A 20,327-nucleotide genomic window follows, 5' to 3' on the forward strand; every position below is an offset into this window, starting at 1 on the left:
AAGGGAGTGTAGTGTTATGGCAAGGAGTAATGGCTTTAATCTAAAAGAGGGTGGGTTTCGATTAGACATCAGGATGAAATTCTTCACTCAGAGGGTGGTGAGGCCCTGGAACAGGCTGCCCAGAGAAGCTGTGGATGCCCCATCCCTGGAGGTGCTCAAGGCCAGGCTGGATGGGGCTTTGGGCAACCTGGTGTGCTGGGAAGTGTCCCTGCCCATGGCAGGGGAGTGGAACCAGGTGATATTTAAGGTCCCTTCCAACCCAAACCATTCTGCGAGTCTTTGATTTTTGGGATTGTAATGCTAACTAGATTGTATGTTACAGAGAAGTTGCCCATACGATATGGAGTTTTTCCACAGGACATTTGCCTTTTTTTTTTTTTTTTTTTAATTCTGTAGCAAAAGCTGAGCCTCTTGATTTCTAATTGCCTTGGCAATGATATAATGACAGGCACGCAGTAAGCATTCTTGAGAGATGTCCATCTGCAGTAGACAAGTGGCTCTGTAAAGGTCACCATTCCTTTTTTTAGCTTAGAAGTAAAGCTTAGACAATCCTCCTCTTGTGACAGCCTATAATACCTTCCAGTTACTTCTGACACAGCTGGACAATTTCAACAAAATTTGACCCAGTAATAGAGGCAGAACTTTAACAATTTCTGTGAAAACAGGCAGCTGTGCAGGTGAGGGAGCGGAGAAAACTGCAGTGTAGATTCAACCTTAGCAGACACCAGAGTCCATCCCTCTCTCTTGAATCTAGCCAACTTCGATCCTAGCTGTCAGAGCTGTAATAGTGGTTTGTCATGCAGTACAGATATGCAAAGACAGTGAGTGATGGGATGAGCAGGAAGCTTTCCTTACCAGGGAACACGGAGAGTCAGCTTTGCCACTCTTTCTTTACTGCTGAGTGAAATATGACCTTTTTCTCCAAATACAGCTCTGTCTCTGGATGAAAAATTCCTGTCTTTAGTCAAATTTCTTTTTAGTTTTGTTCCTGTCTCCCTATTCAGCAATGGTGTGGGTGCCTACTATTGCTAGATCGGAATGTCAGGAGTGAAGGGTGTTAGGTGCAGGGCCAGCATCCCTGCAAGACACCTGCCCTGGTAGGCTCCGCATGGTGTGCCACATTGACATCCCTCAAAGTACTTTGCAAAGCTTCTCTTAACTCAGTCTGTTACCTGACACGGAGAGATCATGTGAATTAATGTTATTTTTGATACTTTAGTTTTGAGAATGATTCCCTGTATCTGCAAGTAATTCCTGTATTGTTTAGAATTAGTTGTATTTGTGTTTGTATGCAACTGCAACCAATATTTTAAAGCAATTAAGAAAAAAAAAAAAGTCTTTCCTGCCTTCCATATCTTTAGCAGCAAACCAGCACCCAGAAATTATTAAGGTTTCACTTTCTTATAACCCAGCTTCTGTTTGCATTTGGTCCTGCAGCAGGGAAGTAATAATTCTGTTTTGATGTGTTTGATAATAGTATAATTTTTCACGTCAGCAGATTTATGATGGCATAAAACCAGGATTATGACTTCAATGTAGGAGAACATGAAGGAGGACCTGAGATATAAGGGAGAATATAGTTGTTCACAAACATATTTTTACTGCATAATAAACAAAAAAATATGCAAAGATCTGCAGTCTTTCATCCTCTGTAGTATTTCCTATCTATAGGTCTGCTCTCACCTTAATGATCTCTCTTAAGGAAAACTTTTTAATGAAAAAGATAGCATACAAAGGTTCTGAGCTCTTAGAAGACGGATATTATTTTAATACATAGTGTCAAGAGCATTGGACCTTTCCTGATTTGCGGTCACAGATCCACTGTGCTGTAATGGATATGGCACTGTAGATATGCTCATTTCGGGTCAGGCAACCTTGTCCACTTTATTTATGATTATTATTAGCAGAAATGCTAGCTGTCAGACACGATCAACATGAATCAGCCCAAGGCCCCTTTAAGAGGAGCTATAAAGAGTCTTTAGGAGAATCACCAGCAGCGCTGTCAGATCTCACAATTACTTTTGATGTCCTGACACATTGGAAAGACATCATTTTTTCCTTGAGATTAAGATCTCGTCTTTCAGTGCTCTTAAGTGCATTATTTGTATGTGTAGGTGCTTCTGCACTGGTTGTCATACATGAAGCATCAGACCTACATTGACAGCTTTGGAAAGATAAAGCTAGCTGATATCCTTCAGTTTTAGCCTTAGGTTAAATTTTAGTCTCTACATAGGTATGTACAGTTCACAAACTGCCCAGTACAGTGTGAACAAAATAAATAAATAGTTTGCCCATTATATTCTGATACCTATTTACATCATGAGCCATGTAAGCCTCCTCCCTGTAGTAACCTATCGGTTTAATGAACACTTCCATCTTTCCAGCAATTAGCACTGGTCCTATAATACCACATCAGCATACATTACCCCAAAGTGACTGCTTATCACAGAAGCAGCTATTTGGCCCTGGTATACAGCTGTACATTTCAAAGCTTCCCTTTAATCCACCTTGTGGTGCAAGTATTACTCCAGACCCCATTTTACAGGTGCAGGGAGTTTTACTGACTTACCCAATGCTTACAGCTAAGTGGGAGCCAGATCCAGGATTAAATTGTAGGCACCCTTGACTTCTGACCTTGACCCCCAGCTGACTTGGCCCACATCCTCCCCTGCCCTTAACGGAGCAGCAGAGAGGAGGGTTTTATCTGCTGTTTTATTTTTGTGGCAGCCCCTCCCTCCCTCTCCACCCACCCTCAAGCATCTGTGCAGCTGTGTTCGCTCCAATTTTCTTCACTCACTCCCTTAGCCTTTTCCCTGCAGGAAACAATTGGCATCTCAACCATTTTCCTGGCTCTCACTCCACCCTCCTCTCTCTCAGGGAGGCAATACCGTCTCAAGTGGGGCGCTGAAGTTTTAGGGCATCGTCATCACCAGCCCCAATTACATATTATTTTTTAATACCTTGGAAGTTTCAAGTGCAATGGCCCAGTGCTGGTCCACGGAAAGACAATGACAAGGGTGCTTTTATAGTACAGACTCCGTTGTGTCATGAGGAAATGCATTTAGGCTTACCTCCATTTTAACCAAGCCATATTTGTATCCTGGGAACACAACAGGGACAAGAGGGAGGCTGGCAGGGTGGCAGATTAGGACTTGCACCATCTGTGTTGTGTTCTCAGGGGTGCTGCTGGTTCACTCTGTCACCTTGGGCAGCTCATGTAGTGTCCGTGTTCCCTGCTTACCAGCTCACAAAACTGGATAGTGGCCTTGTGGAAGAAGTAGCAGAGCAGGATCCTTAGATCAGAAGTGTTACGTAGCTGCTTGTTGCTCTTCTGCCTTGTTAGCATCTTTTCCCCAGTTCAGTTTGGGTGTACGTGGCCTTTACTCTAAAACAACTCTCAATGCAAAACAGGACTGGGTGATTTCAGTCGCACAGCTTTACTGCTTGTTTCCAAATGCGTGATCCCCTCAGCTCTGAGATAGCAGCAAAGTGAGAGCCCAGCCTCTAATGAGGTTTACCCAGCAAAGGCAAGCAGGCCCTGTTTGCATTCCCATGTGATGCACATGAATGCCTTGTGCCTGCCTTTTGCCTCTCTTCCTGCAGATGATTCAGGACTGCCAGGTCTGTGAGGAGACTTCCCCTGGGACAGCAAAATGAGAGGGGCTCTAAGACAATTTGTTACAAGACGGGGCTTCCCATGGAAATTGCAGAGATGTTCCTGAGGCTGTTTGCTTTCCTGTTCGTTTTGGGAATGGGCTTGGGTGCCTGAGGGAGCCCCCAGCCCACGTGACATACAGATAGGTCTAAGGGCTGTCATGCATCATTGCTTGCAGTGCTCTGCCAAGCTGGGATGCCTGTCTTTCAGCCTTCCTGAACATGGGCTATCACAGAACATTGGAAAACAAAAAACTAAGGGATACTATTGGTAGTAAAGCCAAGTCTCAACAAGACTGAGGAAAAGCCAAGGTTTCCAAATGCTGACTTCCTGATTTAAACCTATGCCTAGGTCTGCAGTTGTATTTCCCAGCATTTGCAAGACCCTGCTCCTACCAGTCTAGGATAGCATTTGCCTGTGTATGTATATGTGTGTGTGCCCACATTTTAATCATCTTTGCACGGGGAACCTGTCTGCCTATAAATAATTAAAGTTTCTTGCTGCAGCATTTTAATGCTTTTGCAGTAAAGTTTCATGACTTCTTACGGCTCTTTCTCAGTACTGTTTCACCACCTAAGTAGAGCAAATTGCTACGTGATTTTAAGTGCTTTCATAAAAAGAGAGACCATTAAGACATGACAATAATTATCTACATTTAGAGTACCTGTTTTGTTCTTACCTCCGTACTCCAGATTTCACAGCTGGGATGGTTTTAAAAATGGAGATTTCAGGGTTCCTGGAAAGCCCTGAAAACTCCATATTCATACACATTGTACCTCTGAAAGCATTTAGCTCAGCCTACGAAAGCAGCAGAAAAAGCCAGAGGCTGAATCTGTGGGCTGTAAATTATGAAAGTCCATCTCCAACCAATATTACAAAGCAACACGTTTTGAAACGTGGCCAAAATGATAATGCTGAAACAAAACACCAACAAAAAGAGTCTGAGCTTTTCTTGTTGAATCCAAGTGAAAAGGAATTTAGTTCATGTTTAGACTGCCTAAGGCACTGTGGGGAGCTGAAAATTGCCCTTTGTATCACAAAGCCTAGGGCATCTCCAGCATTTCTACGTTAACTTGCTCACAACTGATGGTAGCTAATTGATATCCTGCATTATTCCTTTAGCATGACAAAGGATGTTTAGCATTATACAGCAAGACACTGTCTGTGTGCAGGTGACCCCTTTATGAGTGTGACTGCTGGCTGGACGGCCCTGGGGGGTGGAGCAGAAGGAGGGGCAGTGTGGGCTTCAGCTCCAATTTTAATTTTTTTTTTTTTGTTCATTAAAACAACAGCATTGATTTTCCCAGGTCAAAGCCAGGCCATTTCATGCAGCAAATCTGTGTTGAAAGGGATCAGAGTAATCATTTTTTACACGCTTGACTACTGCATGCCAGCACTGAGCTTTCAGCCACATGAACATAGGAATGATTTAATAGAGGAAGTGGCAGCAGGCTATTGTGCGCAGTGAAGGCTCCATGTAACATGCATGACTGAGTCGTACACCATTAGGCTGGGTATAAATAAAACCTGCTCCTTGCACTGCCACAGAATTAGCTCACAGGAATGCCTCTACCACTGTCCCATCGGGAGCTAATGCTCTGGCTGCAGAGCCCCTTCCTCCATCTCTGCCTTTGCTGGCCAAGCCACAAGTGCAGCTATTCAGTGCAGTACTGCCATAACAGTAACTGGCTCCTTAAATAACACCCCAATGCTGACAAATCCATTTTAAACCACAATCTGGACCAAAGGGAGATGAAGATTTAGAAGAGACTCCGGTTGGTTTTTGCTAGAGATCGTGGGTGCTGAAAACGCATCCCCTGTAATGTGTTGGAGCATCTTCCCTGGAGCGTCTCTCAGATTCCCTGTCAGCCTGCCACGCTGCAGGAGGGCTGCTTCCTCAGGGCTGGTGTCAGCAGTGCTCATTCACCAGCTCTAAACTGCCCTGAAAGGCTCCTTATAAAGTGAGACAGTAACTCGGGAAGCATGGGTAAGAAATGAATGGGAGGGGTAGAAAAAAATTAGGTGTAGGCTGTACCTCAGCATATTCCTCATACCAGTATAGAAGCAACATGTCTTGTATAGGTATGGATGGAAAATAATAAACAAGGATTGCTATATTCCTGTGTACAGCAAGCAGTTATTTCTAGCCTCAGGTGTCCTTTTACTTCTTACTGATTCACAATGCATTTAAGCTGACACAGAATATGGCCTGAATTATTTTGCAGTGAGATGGGCATGGAAGATTTTTCTTCTGAATGACAAATCACATCAGTGTTTCCTGCTCCAGGTTTTCAGTTGTGGCATGGTCCTTCCTATGCCATCTGAGTATTTTTTGGTGTTTGGAGCACCGACCTCAAGTTGTGCACCCTAAATACTTCTGATGAATTCTCCTCACCATCAGAAGGCTTTTCCACGGGAAAGCATTGGCAACGTCTTGAGAAACCGGGAGGGGAGCTTAGCACTGCACATACTGCATGAAAATCCAAGGAGGAGTGATGGCTGTGCTCTGCACTGAGGAAAGGGCACTGTAAAATAAACTAGGAGGAGGGAGGTCAAAGGAATGGTGAGGAATTGGTTCAGTCACAGATAATTGCCCAGCAGGGCAGATCCTGTAGGAAATGGGGAAGAGAGGAGAAGTCAGCATTGCATCTTCAACTCGAACAAAGCAGGAGCCCCCTTGTCAGACAGTGAAGAGCAGCAGGGGAACAGGACAAGTAATCTTTGCCAGTAAGCAGACAGTTTGATGCTACGTTGGAGGTTGATGCTATCACTACTGGACAGTATTTCTTAGAAGTGAAGCCACAGAAAGAATGGGGTGAGCTTAGGGGTACTGCTCTACTTAGCCAGGATTAGTTTTTTATTTTTATTTTTTGTAATCACTTTCAGTTTGAATGGACTGCATAGTGAGAAAAAAGCAAAATGCTGAACAACAGGTTCTGCACACAAAGGCAGTTTTACCTCCCACAGCATTTAGTGCAGTAGGGAATAGCTTTGGCTCTACATCCTGCCTTTAAGCACACACTATAAACTTCTGGAATTATGATATATCAAATTACAGTTTCATCTTCTGCTTGAAACATCTTGAAATTTCTAGGACAGCAGTTGTTTAACATCCCATTCAGCCGCATCCTGCTTTGAAGAGATACACATCATGCTTCTTTTCGTGGAGATTTTGCAATTGTACTTTGTGCTTTTACCTTTTCCACAGAAAAGATGCTCAGGCTGGAATGTGTGCTTGGAAAGCAATAGAAAGGGAATGCTGCAAGCTATACAGTATTTAAGCAAAACCAGACCTCTAGGGTTTCTGCCCCAGTCAACACATGCTTTTATGAGCACATATCCATATGGAGTTGGGTAGTTTTGCAGAGGTCATCGAGTCTTATCCTTGAAGTTACCCTTACATACCTACCTAGCTAGCTTGGTCTGTTTCTAATACCTTAAAGATGAAGGCTTCTCCGGACTTATATCTGCTGCAGTAGCTTCAGTGCCACCCTTGAGTCAGATCTGCTTTCACACTGCACACCTTCACTGCTGTGTTGCTCCTTTTAGCTTAATTTTATCCTGGTCCATCACTGGCAGGGCTGAACCTGCCGAACCTTAATCAATAGCTCCCCGTAGAGCAACTGATCTGTTGCTAAACCAGATCTTGTAATCTGTGGGTTTTCAGGGCTATTTCATAGTGTGGTTATTCATGCTCAAGCTAGGCTCAGGAGGGTTTGTTCTGAGTTGTGGGTTTGTTCTGAAGCTCTGACTTCAAGCTAAGTGAAAAATGTACCCTGCCTTCCTGCAGGTAAAGGGAGGGAGTGGTATGCTGCAGTTCCTACGGAGCATTTTATTTATTACCCAGCCAAAATATAGGGCTTCCTAACTCCATCACATGCTAGCAATAAATATGTGACTTCAGATAGGTATTTTCTGTGAAAATGGAAAACTGCGTGCATCTGAGCAGTTCAGTTGTTGCCTCTGTGTGTTGATACGGATGAGCGAGCTGTCAGCTGCTTTGTGACACACTCTGCTTAGGCTGTATCTCCTGCCTGATCCCAGTTAATATGAAACCAGAAAAAGCAGAGACAAAATGGAGAGGTCAGTGCCAGGAGTCTCCTGTCAAAGACACCCTCGTTTTCTGTGCCTGGCCTAATAAGCAGCCTATTAATCAGTGCATATTTAGAATAAAATAGATTCAGTTTTGCCTCCCTACCAACGTGCAGGTCTTTCCTTTCTCCCAAAGCACTCTAAACCTCAGATAAATCATCCTGAGTCAGTATTCAAGGCTCAGACAAACAGACTTCCCTCCTTCTGCCTTGTCTCAGCCTCACACGCAGCCATACAGCTGCAGCGGGGCAGCAAGACCTGTGTGGTGTCCCCTGTGTCCCTCAGGGGATGTGGTGGCTTCTCCAGGCCCCCAGCAGGTGATGCTGTGCCCACCCTGTTGCATTGCCTGGGTGCGCTGAGAGCCATCAGCCTTGCTATGTTGTGATAGCCCACAGGCTATCCAAACATGAGCTCTGACTAGGAAAACATGATGGGCGTATGTTAGTGTCTCTTGCCACTCCTCTGCCTCTTCACCAAAAGATTTAAGCTATTAGCCTCATGTTGGACCCCCCTTCTAGCCCCCAGGCTTCTGTTTCTCATTGAGCCAAAATAGATGCAAAAGGGAACTAAAAGCAAAATCATTTACCAGCATCCCTGTAATTCACACCATGGTGACATCTGTTTTATTTTGCTCCAAGTGAAAGCCTGATGGTGTTCTTGTGGCAAGGTGAGTCAGATTCATCCCCCTCTCTGGGTGAATTGCTGTCAGATGAAATTTGGAAGACTACTCCTGTGAGAAACCATGGCCAAACCCCTAAAAACTGTTTTTAGAAGTAGTTAGTGCCTAAAACCTTTTGGTCTCGAGTGACACTTGGGGTGCACTCAGAGCCCTTCACATCCAGCCAAGCAGAGGGCTTTTTTTCCAGGAGGGGCCGAGCCCTTTGCAGGATCTGCCTCTGCACATAACAAACAGTAATGGTCTGCCACCCTGTCCCACCTACCGTCATGTACACAGCTGCTGTCCCCGTTTGGTTGCCTCTCTCTAACATCACGGATGAGAGTCACCCTTAGCACTACAGTTTGTTGATCTGTTGTTGTTGCCATTGTTAGCTGTGCTGGCATTGACTTCCAGTGGCTGTTGCAAAAGGTCTAAAAAAAATGTGCTTGCTGGTATTTAAAGGCTTCATTTGTTCTGGCCTGGGCTCGTTTGCTGGGCTGCAGCTTGACTAGAAGTACAAGTGCGACGTGTGTCATGGGGTGGGCAGGGCAGGTCTGAGGCCATCGGGTGCAAAGGGCTGGTAGAGCTCCCTGTCTGTCTGGCTTGGCTCTGCTCTCCTTTTCTTGCATAGAGTTATCTGATGCATTGGAATAAAAACTCCGTAGACCAGGTTTTTGCAGGTGGACAGCAAGATAGACCAACCCTTCTCCATGTTAAAGCTAGCATTTACAGGTTAATTGCAGGTTGCTGTGTTCTGGTTTCTAGCAAAGACTGCTGCACTTGGAAATCAATGGGACAAAATGTGGTAGTTTGCAAAGTCAGCAAAGATTGCAGAAAAATAGACTCCCATGAATGAAACCAGCCAATACGTTGTTACTTATAAATCCAAAAAACAAGTAATCAATGGATTTTTATTTTATTTTTTTAGCTTTCATTGAAACACAGAGTTGGCAGACATGTTGAAGCTATTTGCAAGCAAGTTTCAATGAATGTACTGTTAGAGATTCCTGTAAATGATTGTATCTTGTTTTTAAAATAAAATCTGCATGATCATTCTGCATCCCTTCCCTGCTGGCATCAGTTTTGTTCCTGCAGCCAAGAGAGCCAGTTAATAGTTTCATGCAAACTTTCTGGCTCTGGCTTTTGTTTTTGGTTTCTCCCATCCCTTCTATTCCTGCTGTCTCCCAGGGGAGAACAGGCAGGAGTTGTCAGCCACAAAACTCTTATTTTTTCTGTAACCCAGCCATCGCTCTGATTGTACTAAACTGAGCAGGGAAATGTAACCAGTTGTTTTTTATGTTGTGTGTGTCTGTTCTTTCTCCCAACAAACCATATGCTCAACTTCCCTACTGCTGCCATCAGGCCAGTGACGTACTTCTTCTCCCCTGCTTTACCTGAGGCCCTGACTTGGCAACTCACATGGCAGATGCTTTCCATATGGCATAGGCTTTATCAGCCATGGTAAATTTTCAGCTATTGCAGTGCTTTGATGCGCTGTGCTGGTATTATAAAGCAGAGGGGCGTGCGTGAGCGCTGCTCCTGACTCATGCACGGTGACGAACCCTGCTGCCAGTCCGTCGTTCTTGCTGCTGTCTCACCCTTCACCAGTGCTGGAGTAAGAGTATAAGTGACAAACATTTTAGAAAAATGCTGTACTAAACAGAGGCAAGACTAATGTAGCTCTGTGGCATCCACTAAGCTTGGACGTACTTCGTGCAGGTATTTTGTCCTCACTGGTGCTTTACTGCTGTAGCCGCTCTACAGGGCAGTTACAAAGGACTGGGGGGGCATACCGTCACTCAGCCCCAGCACAGTATGGAACTAGGGCATCAAAGAGCTTTTTTGTGCTATGATTAAACAAAAAACAAGACCACACCTCCCCTTGAGATGGTCCAAGGAGAGGCTGGCTAATTAATGCTTGTTCTTAGGCTGTAGGAGCCAGTGCCAGTGGAGCAAGAGGAAAGCAAAGCTAGCCCAGTTGCAGCCTGCAGCTCTGGTCCTTCACTGACATACCTGCATACACCAAGACCTGAGCAAAGGGAAGCAGGCACAAGCTCTGGAAACTTTAGGGTGCATATGGCCTCTGCGGATCAAACCTGTGTGTGCTAACGCAGCACGGCAATTTCTGCATTTGCAGGCTCGCAGAGACGGAGGCTTATTCCAGCTCTATCCCTTGACACCTCTTCCCCTGCAAGGAAGCCTGCCAACAGCCCCGGGGTCCGCTGGGTGGATGGGCCCCTGCGAAGTGGACAGAGGGGGCTGGGGGAGCCCTTTGAGATCAAAGTCTATGAAATAGATGATGTGGAGAGACTCCAGCGGCGACGAGGAGGGGACAGCAAGGTGAGTGCAACCCCTGTAATCTGTCTGCCTCCTCTTGGAGGGAGGAATTCAGATCATGCAGTCAGCAGTGTGTAATATTATATATGGTTAATTCAATTGGCAGAAAACCCCATATCTCATTTAAGAGCAGTTGTAACTCAAGTTACATCTTCTTCAGTAGCAGCTAACAGACATTGGTCCCTTGTATTTTTGTCCCTTGGTAATAGTCTTGGTGGCTCCTGTGTTCCAGCACCTCCTCATGTCTGTCTGTCCACACAGCAGTGGTGCCTCAAGTGCTTTGATGAGATTGTTTCCAGAATAGCTTATTTCTTCCCACTAACAAAATTTCTGTTCCCAACTTCACCCATCAAAACTTAAAAGTAGGCCAGAGAATTGTACAGGTCAGTTCTTGAGAGGTATGACTGGGAAGAGGATCTGAAGTTGGTGGTTTTACAATAACCACGTATGTAGCCTTTTTTATTATTTTAAGGCATTTTTCCTTCATAGACTCCCATCATTTGGTTAGGCTATTAATGATGTTGCTGTCTGATACAGTTTTACATGGGGAAAAACATCACTTTTTGGGGTGGTGTTTCCACCCTCACACAGGTTTGGAGGAGACTAGTTCTGGTTCTGGCACCGCTCCCACCCCAGTAAGGATAGCACGGCCCTCACCATGAGTTCCTTACTATACATCTTGATGGGCGCCACTACGCAGAGGTCCAGTGAGGTCAGACAGGCTGCCTCTGGACAGCACTGCAGCCTGTGCTGTTACTGTGCCCCTTATCTTTACAGAAAATACATCTTCATTATTAATGACTGTGAATTGCTAGAACTTTTCACAACAACATACTTGTTTTGCTTCAGAATGTTTTAAATTTGATATTGCTACCAGTTTCCTTATTTAATGATGTGACTACTGCATTTCTCGTGCACCAAGAATAGAGATATACTTAATATTTTAATACACCAAGCTTTGCCTCCTTCTCCCAAGAGCATAGTTGTTTCTTAGCTAAACTTGTGGTGACAAAATCCAGAAATGTTGTGCTACAATTAATCTGATTTCAAGATGCTGTCTGTTATTAATTATTATGGTTTATTATTAACTATCATTGCAAAGTCTTCAAAGCTCGCTGATGGAAAGCATCAAAATCTAACAAAAGCAATAAAAATAAAACAGATGATAGATGATCTCGTGTGGTAATTCGTATGCTTGCAGAGTAAATGGCTCATTGTTAGTATTATTGATTGGAAGATCATTTAGCTGAATGGATCTGGGTGTTTCTTCATCTCTTCACCTATTCCTTCCCTGCTCATTTTTCCTGGTTGGCAGGAAGTCATATGTTTCAATGCCAAGCTGAAAATCCTGGAGCATCGCCAGCAGAGAATCGCTGAGGTCAAGGCCAAATACGAGTGGTTAATGAGAGAACTGGAGGTGACGAAACAGTACCTGATGCTGGATCCTAATAAATGGCTCAGTGAATGTAAGGACATTGTTTTATTGCCTGAACTCATAGGTGTCCTTTGGTTTATTTCACTGTGGGGAGGAAGGGGAGCAGAAAGGTTTGCAGAGAATGAGATGTGAGCTACTGTGTTTGTAAACTAGAATGAACTGACATATGACCTAAAGGCAAGATTTAGCTTGACTGTATTTCTAGAACTAGTCCCTATAATTCTTATTAAATGTCGACAGTAGAACTGAACAATCCTTTTTGCCTGAGAGCTGAATGTTAAAATGGTACAGCATTGTAGTGGTGAATGTTGCCATTGGTAGATAAACGTTCACACTTTTCAGTCCACATCTACTGAAAATGAGATTATTTTTTTTTTGGCATCATATCACTCAGACATATGAGCAATTTTGTAAATCTGCTCTTCTACCACAGAATAACACCATGAAGCAAACTTGTCCCTTGGCACTAGTGGGCTTACATGAAGGATGAATTTGGCCCATTCTTCATTACAATATATGTGTAAAGTTTAGTGAGCTTAAAGGGCATTTACATTCAAATGCAGAAGGACCTCAGTACCTTGAGGGAAAAAGATATTCTAGTTCCTTGTGGGAGCAAAGGTTCACCTGAAGGCTACTTGTGTTTTGCCCCGACTGTTTTCCTCACAGTCAGCCATGCGGTTGCTGGAGGAATAGTCCTGGTGGCTTTGCTGAAGGAAAGATGGAGTATGGAGTATCCTCTGCAGGGGATGGCAGAGCATATTGCTCAAGAAATCATCCAATGCGATCATAACAATATTTTTCACTATCAGTAAGCTGACGAGCTATTTTAATAGCCATTATATAGAAAAGGCAAATTTTAATGGCAATAGGAAGCTAAAGATAATGCTGTATACAGTACCAATGGGTTTGAAAGCTTGAATTAGATTTGTCTCTCCCAGTAACGAGTATTGGGTTTTTTCTACTTTTTCTACCTGTGTGTTTTCTTTCCTACAGTTGATTTGGAGCAGGTATTTGAGCTGGATTCTCTGGAATACCTGGAGGCCCTGGAATGTGTGACTGAACGTTTGGAAAATCGTGTCAACTTCTGCAAGGCCCATCTCATGATGATCACCTGTTTTGACATCACCTCTAGACGCAGATAAAGAGCGAACCTCAACAGAATTTCAATGGGCATCTCTGCCATCCTCCTTTTCCCTTCCGAATAGCATCCCAAAGACAACAGAATGAGGATGAAGGTTGGAGTCAAGTCTCAACTGTGTGTATGAGAGATTTGCTTTACTATACGGAAGAGTAGTATAAAAAAAAAACAGGACAAGCATGAAAAATGGAGATATAAGGATGTTGATTCTGTTAGCCTAAAAGAGCACTTTGAGGAACCTTTAAGGACATGTCTGTAAATAAGAACTGCTGGCAGAAGAGACTTCTTTCCCTGCGTTAGCTGAGGGAGGAGGGAAGGTGGTTGTAGGACTTCCACAGAGAGGTTCATTAAAAGAAAACCTATCCAGAAAGACTGTTTAAGTGCCTTGCAAATCTTTATTATCCAAACATTTATGTTCATACTTTCTTGTGTACAGATGGTGCTAGTCAAGAAAAGAAAAAGGAAAAAAAACAAACACACTTTTGAAATGTATTTACAGCTTGTTTTTCTCTTGGTGTTTTCTCCTATTTCAGACTTGCTGTTTCTAAGTAACTTGTGTTTGTAGAGATATTTCCTAATCAGTACAACATATGAATAAATGTTAACTGTCTTTTATTGTTACCAGAGTAAGGCCACTCAAAGAGAAATTCAGCTTTTCCAGATAACACAAATATTTCTAGCAGTAAGCAAGGTTTGCTTATGTGTTCTTTTATACTACCTTCCACCTTAGAGGACACAGTAATTTTCCCAACCTATAGATTCTGCAACATGTGAGAGAGAAGAGGTGACGTTAGGGTGAAGTTAATATCTTTTCCATTTGTTTCAATCCCCATAGCTTGTTTTCTTGTTCATGTATTTTAGCTTTGTACTAGCTAGAGCTATGGATGAGGAGGCCTAGCTCTCCTAGCTCCTAACCCTCTTTTCTGGGACTAATAACTCACTGGAAACTTACCATTTAGGGTGATTGTTCCTGTACTTATCAGTCCAAAATATCAGTTCAGTTTATTCTGTCTTCCTTTCTATAACTGATAAAATTTAGCTTTGCCTCTTTTTGATACACACAACTGCAAAACATGTTTTGGCAGCTTTGGGTCCCTGGCCTGGTCTGTCTGTAGTCACAGACATACCTGAGAAGTGCAGGCTCTGTTCAGCTCAGCTGGTTCAGAAATAAAGAGGAGTCCTCAGTGAGCGAATATAACACTTCAGGCATGTTATAGAAGTGCTATCTCTATTCCATTCCAACCCTCTTTCCGTGGGCAAGGACATCTCCCACAAGACCATGTTGATTGTGGCATTTTCCTAATCAACACCTCCCTTATTGGAGCAATGACAAATTTCACATTGACATCAAAAGGATGAGGGTCTGGGCCTCAGTGCATATCCAAATGTTGTACTTGTTTGCGTCTTTATCTATAAACGGTATGTGGGAAGGAACATCCTTTGTGTTACTTGAAGAAGTGTGTGAGATTTGCATTTTAATTACGAATGAGCATAAATAATTGTTTTGTTGTATGGGTTTCTTCTTCTTTATATTAAAATAAGCCCATTCACAAAAATTCTTCTAGCATACACTTGCATGACCTTCCTGTTGCTTATGAGAAAATAAGAGCAGCATTTAACATACTCAGTATGCATCAATTCATGAATTTATTGTTCTTAAATGCAGCTCCTCCTTTGCCTGCATCAGCACATTAATGCCATCTTACAATACGCCAAGCACTAACTCCCAGTGGAAACACTCTGCAAAAATACTGATAGATTTATATAAGGGTTACCTGAAAAAAACCATGTACCTTGTATGTTTGCCCTTTTTATCAGGATGGACCAAAATTTATTTGTGAAGCCAAATGGATTACACCAAGGATGCATTTGACACACTGAAAATTAGGTAGTGAAAGAGCAAAATCACAGTCCTTACAAATATTTTATCTATGAGGACTTAATTATAATGACCATTAACACTCATAGAATGGCTCAGGTTGGAAGGGACCTTAAAGTTCCAACCCCCTCTGCCACATAGCTCCTATCACATATTAGTATTCATATACTAAAATCTATAGTAATCTTTTTTTTTTTTTCTTTTTTTTTCTGTCAGTGCATTTCAAAATTTGCCACTGTAATACTGTAATTTTGGGAATTGTGGTGGCTTAATGCATAAAAGGGAATGTAAATTTGCAGAGATTTGACATCTGTGGAACATTTTCTGTTAAAATAGCTTTTTACTTTAAAGTTTATATTATTATACTTCAAATATCTTCAAAACAGATAATTAAAAGCATCATGACCTTATTAAAATTGCTTTTAGTCTGTAGTAGCCAGCATTTTACAGAAGACTCATACACTTCTGCAAGTCATCCAGGAAATCCCATTATTTTAGCAATGTAATAACCAGTGTAATGCCGCTTTTATCCTGTATTTTTTAAAAGGCATCGTTAACCAAAAGACATACCAGCGATGTGAATGGAATCCTTAATTGTTTGCATATTCAGAAATCAATCTCATTTCCCTGGAACAGCTTCAGTAGGAAACAGCGGTGTTAACGCAATTAGGCCTGAAGGTTAAACCTTTGTTTGCATGTGCAGCAGAGGATCACGGTTCTTTATTGTCAGGTTCTGCAGTGAGCGCACCAGCCGTTAGCTTCCATTAGAGGCAAGTTTCAGGCAAGGGCAGATGGGGTAGTTTGGGCCTAATTCTGAAAACTTTTCATCTTGACATGCTTGAATATTATTTCTACGAGGGACAGAACTTGTTCTATGACCCCAAATTCAGGTGCACCCTTAAACTTGGCAGTTTGGCTGTGATCTGAGTCCAGCCATCCCGTTGGTCCCTGTAAGCATCGGCAGCGGGCAGAAAGCCTGGGTCATGCACCAGCCAGCTTGGGCGCTCTGGGTCCCTTCGTTTTGTAGAGCATGTGGGAGAGCCCTAATTCCTGGAGCATTTGTCACAGCTGCATGTGGCTTCGCTCCCACCATTCATGCCTTGTATCAGCTTCAGAATGATTTCTTGTCAATTCATTCAGATCTGAGTAATCAGAGGTACTATTTTGCAGAAGGCAGGCAAGCAAACCGATACCCAAGCTGTCCTTTCTTAGCGCTATCCCGACTCTGTTCTCATCTCGTGTGTTGGTATAACTGTGTGTAACTGTGTGGTGAGGCACAACAGCATCAAGAGTTACGAGTTATAGCCGAGTAAACCCAGTAGTGAAGAAAAGGAATAGTCACCTGCCACTTGTTTGGTATTTATTGTGCTGCCAGCTGTACGGTTGAAGAATGAGCTCTTCATTTATTTGATACTCTGACACAGCTCTGATTTTGCCTAAAGGCCACGCACAGGTTTATCACTGACCATCCGCAGGCTTCAATCCATGGTCTGGCAAGACTCCCAGTATCACACCATGCAGCATCTGAAACTTGCAGCTACATAAAATACTTACTAGTAAAGAGCAACGTCATACTCCTCTGACACAAAGCAAGCTAAAAGTGAAAACTGCAGATAATGTATAGGTTTTTCTTTCTTTCCCTAAACATGGGAATTATAGAGGCAGAAAACCTGGAGTAATGCTGGGATTAATACACATCAAAATAGACTTGGTCCTTTAAAAAATACTTTTCTTTTTCATTTATCTCAATAGTATGGTTTGTCTTAAGATAGCCACTATTATCTGCACTGTGGAATTCAAACTTTATGACAGCTGAAGGAAGTGTACTTTTTGACAAACATTGCCTTTTACAAATGTTTGTGATTTTGTTTTGCTTTTTTGAGCCAACAATCATCAAAACTGAAGGGTAGTATATACATACAGACAAATGCATATGTATGTAGCCTGAGGGAGATACCCCCCCACATATATTATTTTGGAGAGGTTGCATAGCTATTCACAAATGGCAAAAGCCCCACTCCCTCCCTCTTCCGTGTAGTGCCCGTAAAACCTTTCTCCTGTCACTCAACAAGATGAAGCTGACTTATGCCACAGTACAGGAAAAAGGCTTGAAAGACTTCTGAAGGCTTCCTTTAAAGGTCCTTTATTCCCCCTGTTCTGCATCCTATAGGCCAAGTTGCTGCAGTTCCCATGTTGAGGCTGTTACTGAAATGTTCAAGTCTGTAAAAGTAATCCAGATGAACTACTCTGTATTTCAGGGTGTCACGAATTGAAGGCAAGATAGCTCACGATCATTGCTGTTAAACACAACAATTTGAACTTACGCATGATGCGTACACCCTAGTCACGTCAATTGAAAGCCTGGACGATTAACTCCATGGGAGATAAAGCTTCCTGTCAAGTCCTCATAGATTTATAAATTGTAACCTGAAGTTTTTGTGTTGCAGATGACTATCCAAAGCAAATACTCTAATAAATGGGGGGTTTATTGAACCTCTGGTGCCTGTTCATATGGGCAGGATGGTCACACAGCATCAGGGATGCAGAGATAGAGCAGTTGTACCACTGCATGCTGATGGGAGTAAATGATGGGAGTAAATAGCACAGAGAGGTGGTATTTCTCACATCCACAGGTGGGTGACATGTCTTGCTTAATCCCGCTGTCATCATGGTCCTTGTTTTGCTACCCCATAGGCTTCTGCATTGCTGACACCCAGCAGTTTTTGGAGACACAAGGCTGGATGTTGCTAGCTATTGCAAGACTTGAAATAGGTTTCCAAATAGCTATGGCAAACAAAACTGTGAATGATCTGTCAATCCAAAGTTAATTATCTCTATCTCTTGCATTTATTGTGCGCTCATCACAGGTTATCTGAGCTTCCATACCTGCTCTTGGAAATAATAAACCATTTTACTATTGGCTTTATCTTTTCTTCTTTCTTCTTCTCAAGCAAACTTTTTTTTTTTTTTTTTTAAAAAAAAGGAAAGAAAATTAGTTTCCCTTGAAAATGTAGCACCCTTATCTTGACCCCTTTGAAGTCAATATGGATTTTGCCACCAGCTTCACTGGCAGCAGACTGAGGCTCACTTACACAACATTTTGAACACAAAGGGCATGATTATTCATCAAAGAATGGAGGTGCTGGCAGTGAAATAGTAACAGTCATCAATAATATTTCAAACTATCTTCAAAACTCTCTCAGACACGAAAAAATATACAACCCAAACCTTCTTACTTTGAGTGGTCCTACTTATATATTGAGCAAACTTTATAATAATGGTTAAAAATGGTGCTTGAGGCAGTTTCAGCTATATTACATATTCTCTATATACTATAGATATGGATTGTATTCACCCTTTCTATTGTATGTGTATGTGTGTGCATATTTACATCTAGCACACATACATATATGTTTTATGTATGCATAGATACTAACTTTTCTGTTTGACTTCTTTCTCTCCCATAGCTGAAACTGCTGGTTACTAACATCCACATCATATTCTATGTATGAAGGATATAATTTATTTGTAAACTCAGGATGTTCTTGTTTTATAGAGTTGCTTGTATTTTATAATTTATTTACACATCATGGTTGGAAATGCTTATCTAAGTGCTATGCATTGAAGTGTATGTTTGCTAAATCCATTTCACTCTGTCCGTGGCTATGTTCTTTCTCGTTATAACAATGGTATAAGATAGGGCTAAGGAGGAGACAAAATGATGGATACATATCTTGTGCTGGTCCCACCAATGGGTGATTCCAGAAGAGGATGTATTAGTAGTAGATATATATATATTTTATCAACTAAATTTTATGGGAAAAAAAAAAAAAAGAAAGTAGAAAGAACAGCATGAGAACAAGTTCAAAATGTGGAAAGTCACAGCCATTTCCAAGTTGGTCAACAAATGCATTGAACCTTTTGCCATTAAAATTGTAAAGTTTATTGTTTGCTGGCTTAAAAAATATCCCTTTTGTGGTATCTGAGGTGTGAAACATTGTCAAAAATATGATGTCTGGAAAAAAAATCAAACTATAGTGGCATTAAATGTTTACTTTTATCTTACCGATATATCTGCCTCCACCTCCTGACTATTTCACTTTGGATGAGAACATTTGTCAGATGGCAGAGAAGATGCTTGTGACCAAACACAAGATGAGATGTGCTGTTCATGAGAGTGAGCAAGATCAAACCTGAAACTAAAACACCCAAAGGGGTTCTACCATGCAAACATTGCTGAGAAGCAAATTCACCAGAAAACCATAAGGAATCACAGGGTTTGACAGCAATGGCAGAAACACTGCAACCAAGCACGGCACCATTATCCTCTCCCCTGCTACTGTCCAGAAACAGAAAGCAAGCACAGTCACCAGGCCCAAACTGGTTGTGTTGGTACATAAGCTGGTTATGGATATATGCCTCTTCATATTAGCAGTGGTTGCTCAGTTGGCATTTGTAAGCAAGGGAACAAAATTGAGACCAAACAAATGAGAACAATGTGTTTATTTATCATCTCTCACTACTGCATCAGATTTCCCTTGCCCACTGTGCAGGTATTTTATGCAACGTGAAAGTAATAAAAAGAGTTTACATCCTTTCCTCCAGACACATTACATATAGCTCAGGTTCAGCTGCCCCCTGAGCTTCTGCTAAGGTGTCTGCAATTTCTGCTTGGCTTTTGCTCACGTTTATGGTGTTCCCTATTGATAATCAAGAGTGCCTCGCTTGCAGGGACAGACGTGAATTAGCTCTCCAGGCAAATCTCAAATGCCCATTAACCATTGGGTAAGTCCCAGTAAGGACACTGTGCTCTTTCCATTGGAAGAAAACAAAAAATCCTATTTCTTGTGGAGAAGACAAAAAAGGAAGCAATTTAAGATCTCCTTTAAGACACATGGTATGCTGGCAGATGATTCTGTCACATGGCCTGCTTTAGGAGGGACATGTTAGCACACTACAAGCCTAAATATTTGGTTGATACTTTGGTGTGCATTTAAATAGTCCTTCCTTCTATGTTCCTGTGTCAGCCCAGTGTCAGAGCCACCAGTCACAGTGGCAGGGGATGCCATCACCTACAGTGACCATTGCTTCTGTACAAAATAACTCCCAAGGTGGCTGCAGAAGTGATGTCTG

At 42.4% G+C, this 20,327-nt stretch overlaps 1 protein-coding gene across 2 annotated transcripts in view; it reads left to right on the plus strand.

Annotated features, from left to right (window-relative positions):
* The window catches only part of KIF26B (kinesin family member 26B), a 202,497-nt gene extending 183,217 nt beyond the window's left edge, over nt 1–19,280 (plus strand). For both annotated transcript variants that reach the window (XM_082757483.1, XM_082757484.1), the window contains exons 11-13: nt 10,543–10,745; nt 12,058–12,208; nt 13,171–19,280. In XM_082757483.1, the coding sequence (XP_082613609.1) occupies nt 10,543–10,745; nt 12,058–12,208; nt 13,171–13,319 (503 nt within the window). In that variant the 3' untranslated portion in view covers nt 13,320–19,280. The remainder of the gene's footprint in view (nt 1–10,542; nt 10,746–12,057; nt 12,209–13,170) is intronic.
* Nucleotides 19,281–20,327: the final 1,047 nt, after the last annotated feature.

This window comes from Aythya marila (assembly GCF_965140915.1).
Source record: "Aythya marila genome assembly, chromosome: 3".
NCBI lineage: Eukaryota > Metazoa > Chordata > Aves > Anseriformes > Anatidae > Aythya > Aythya marila.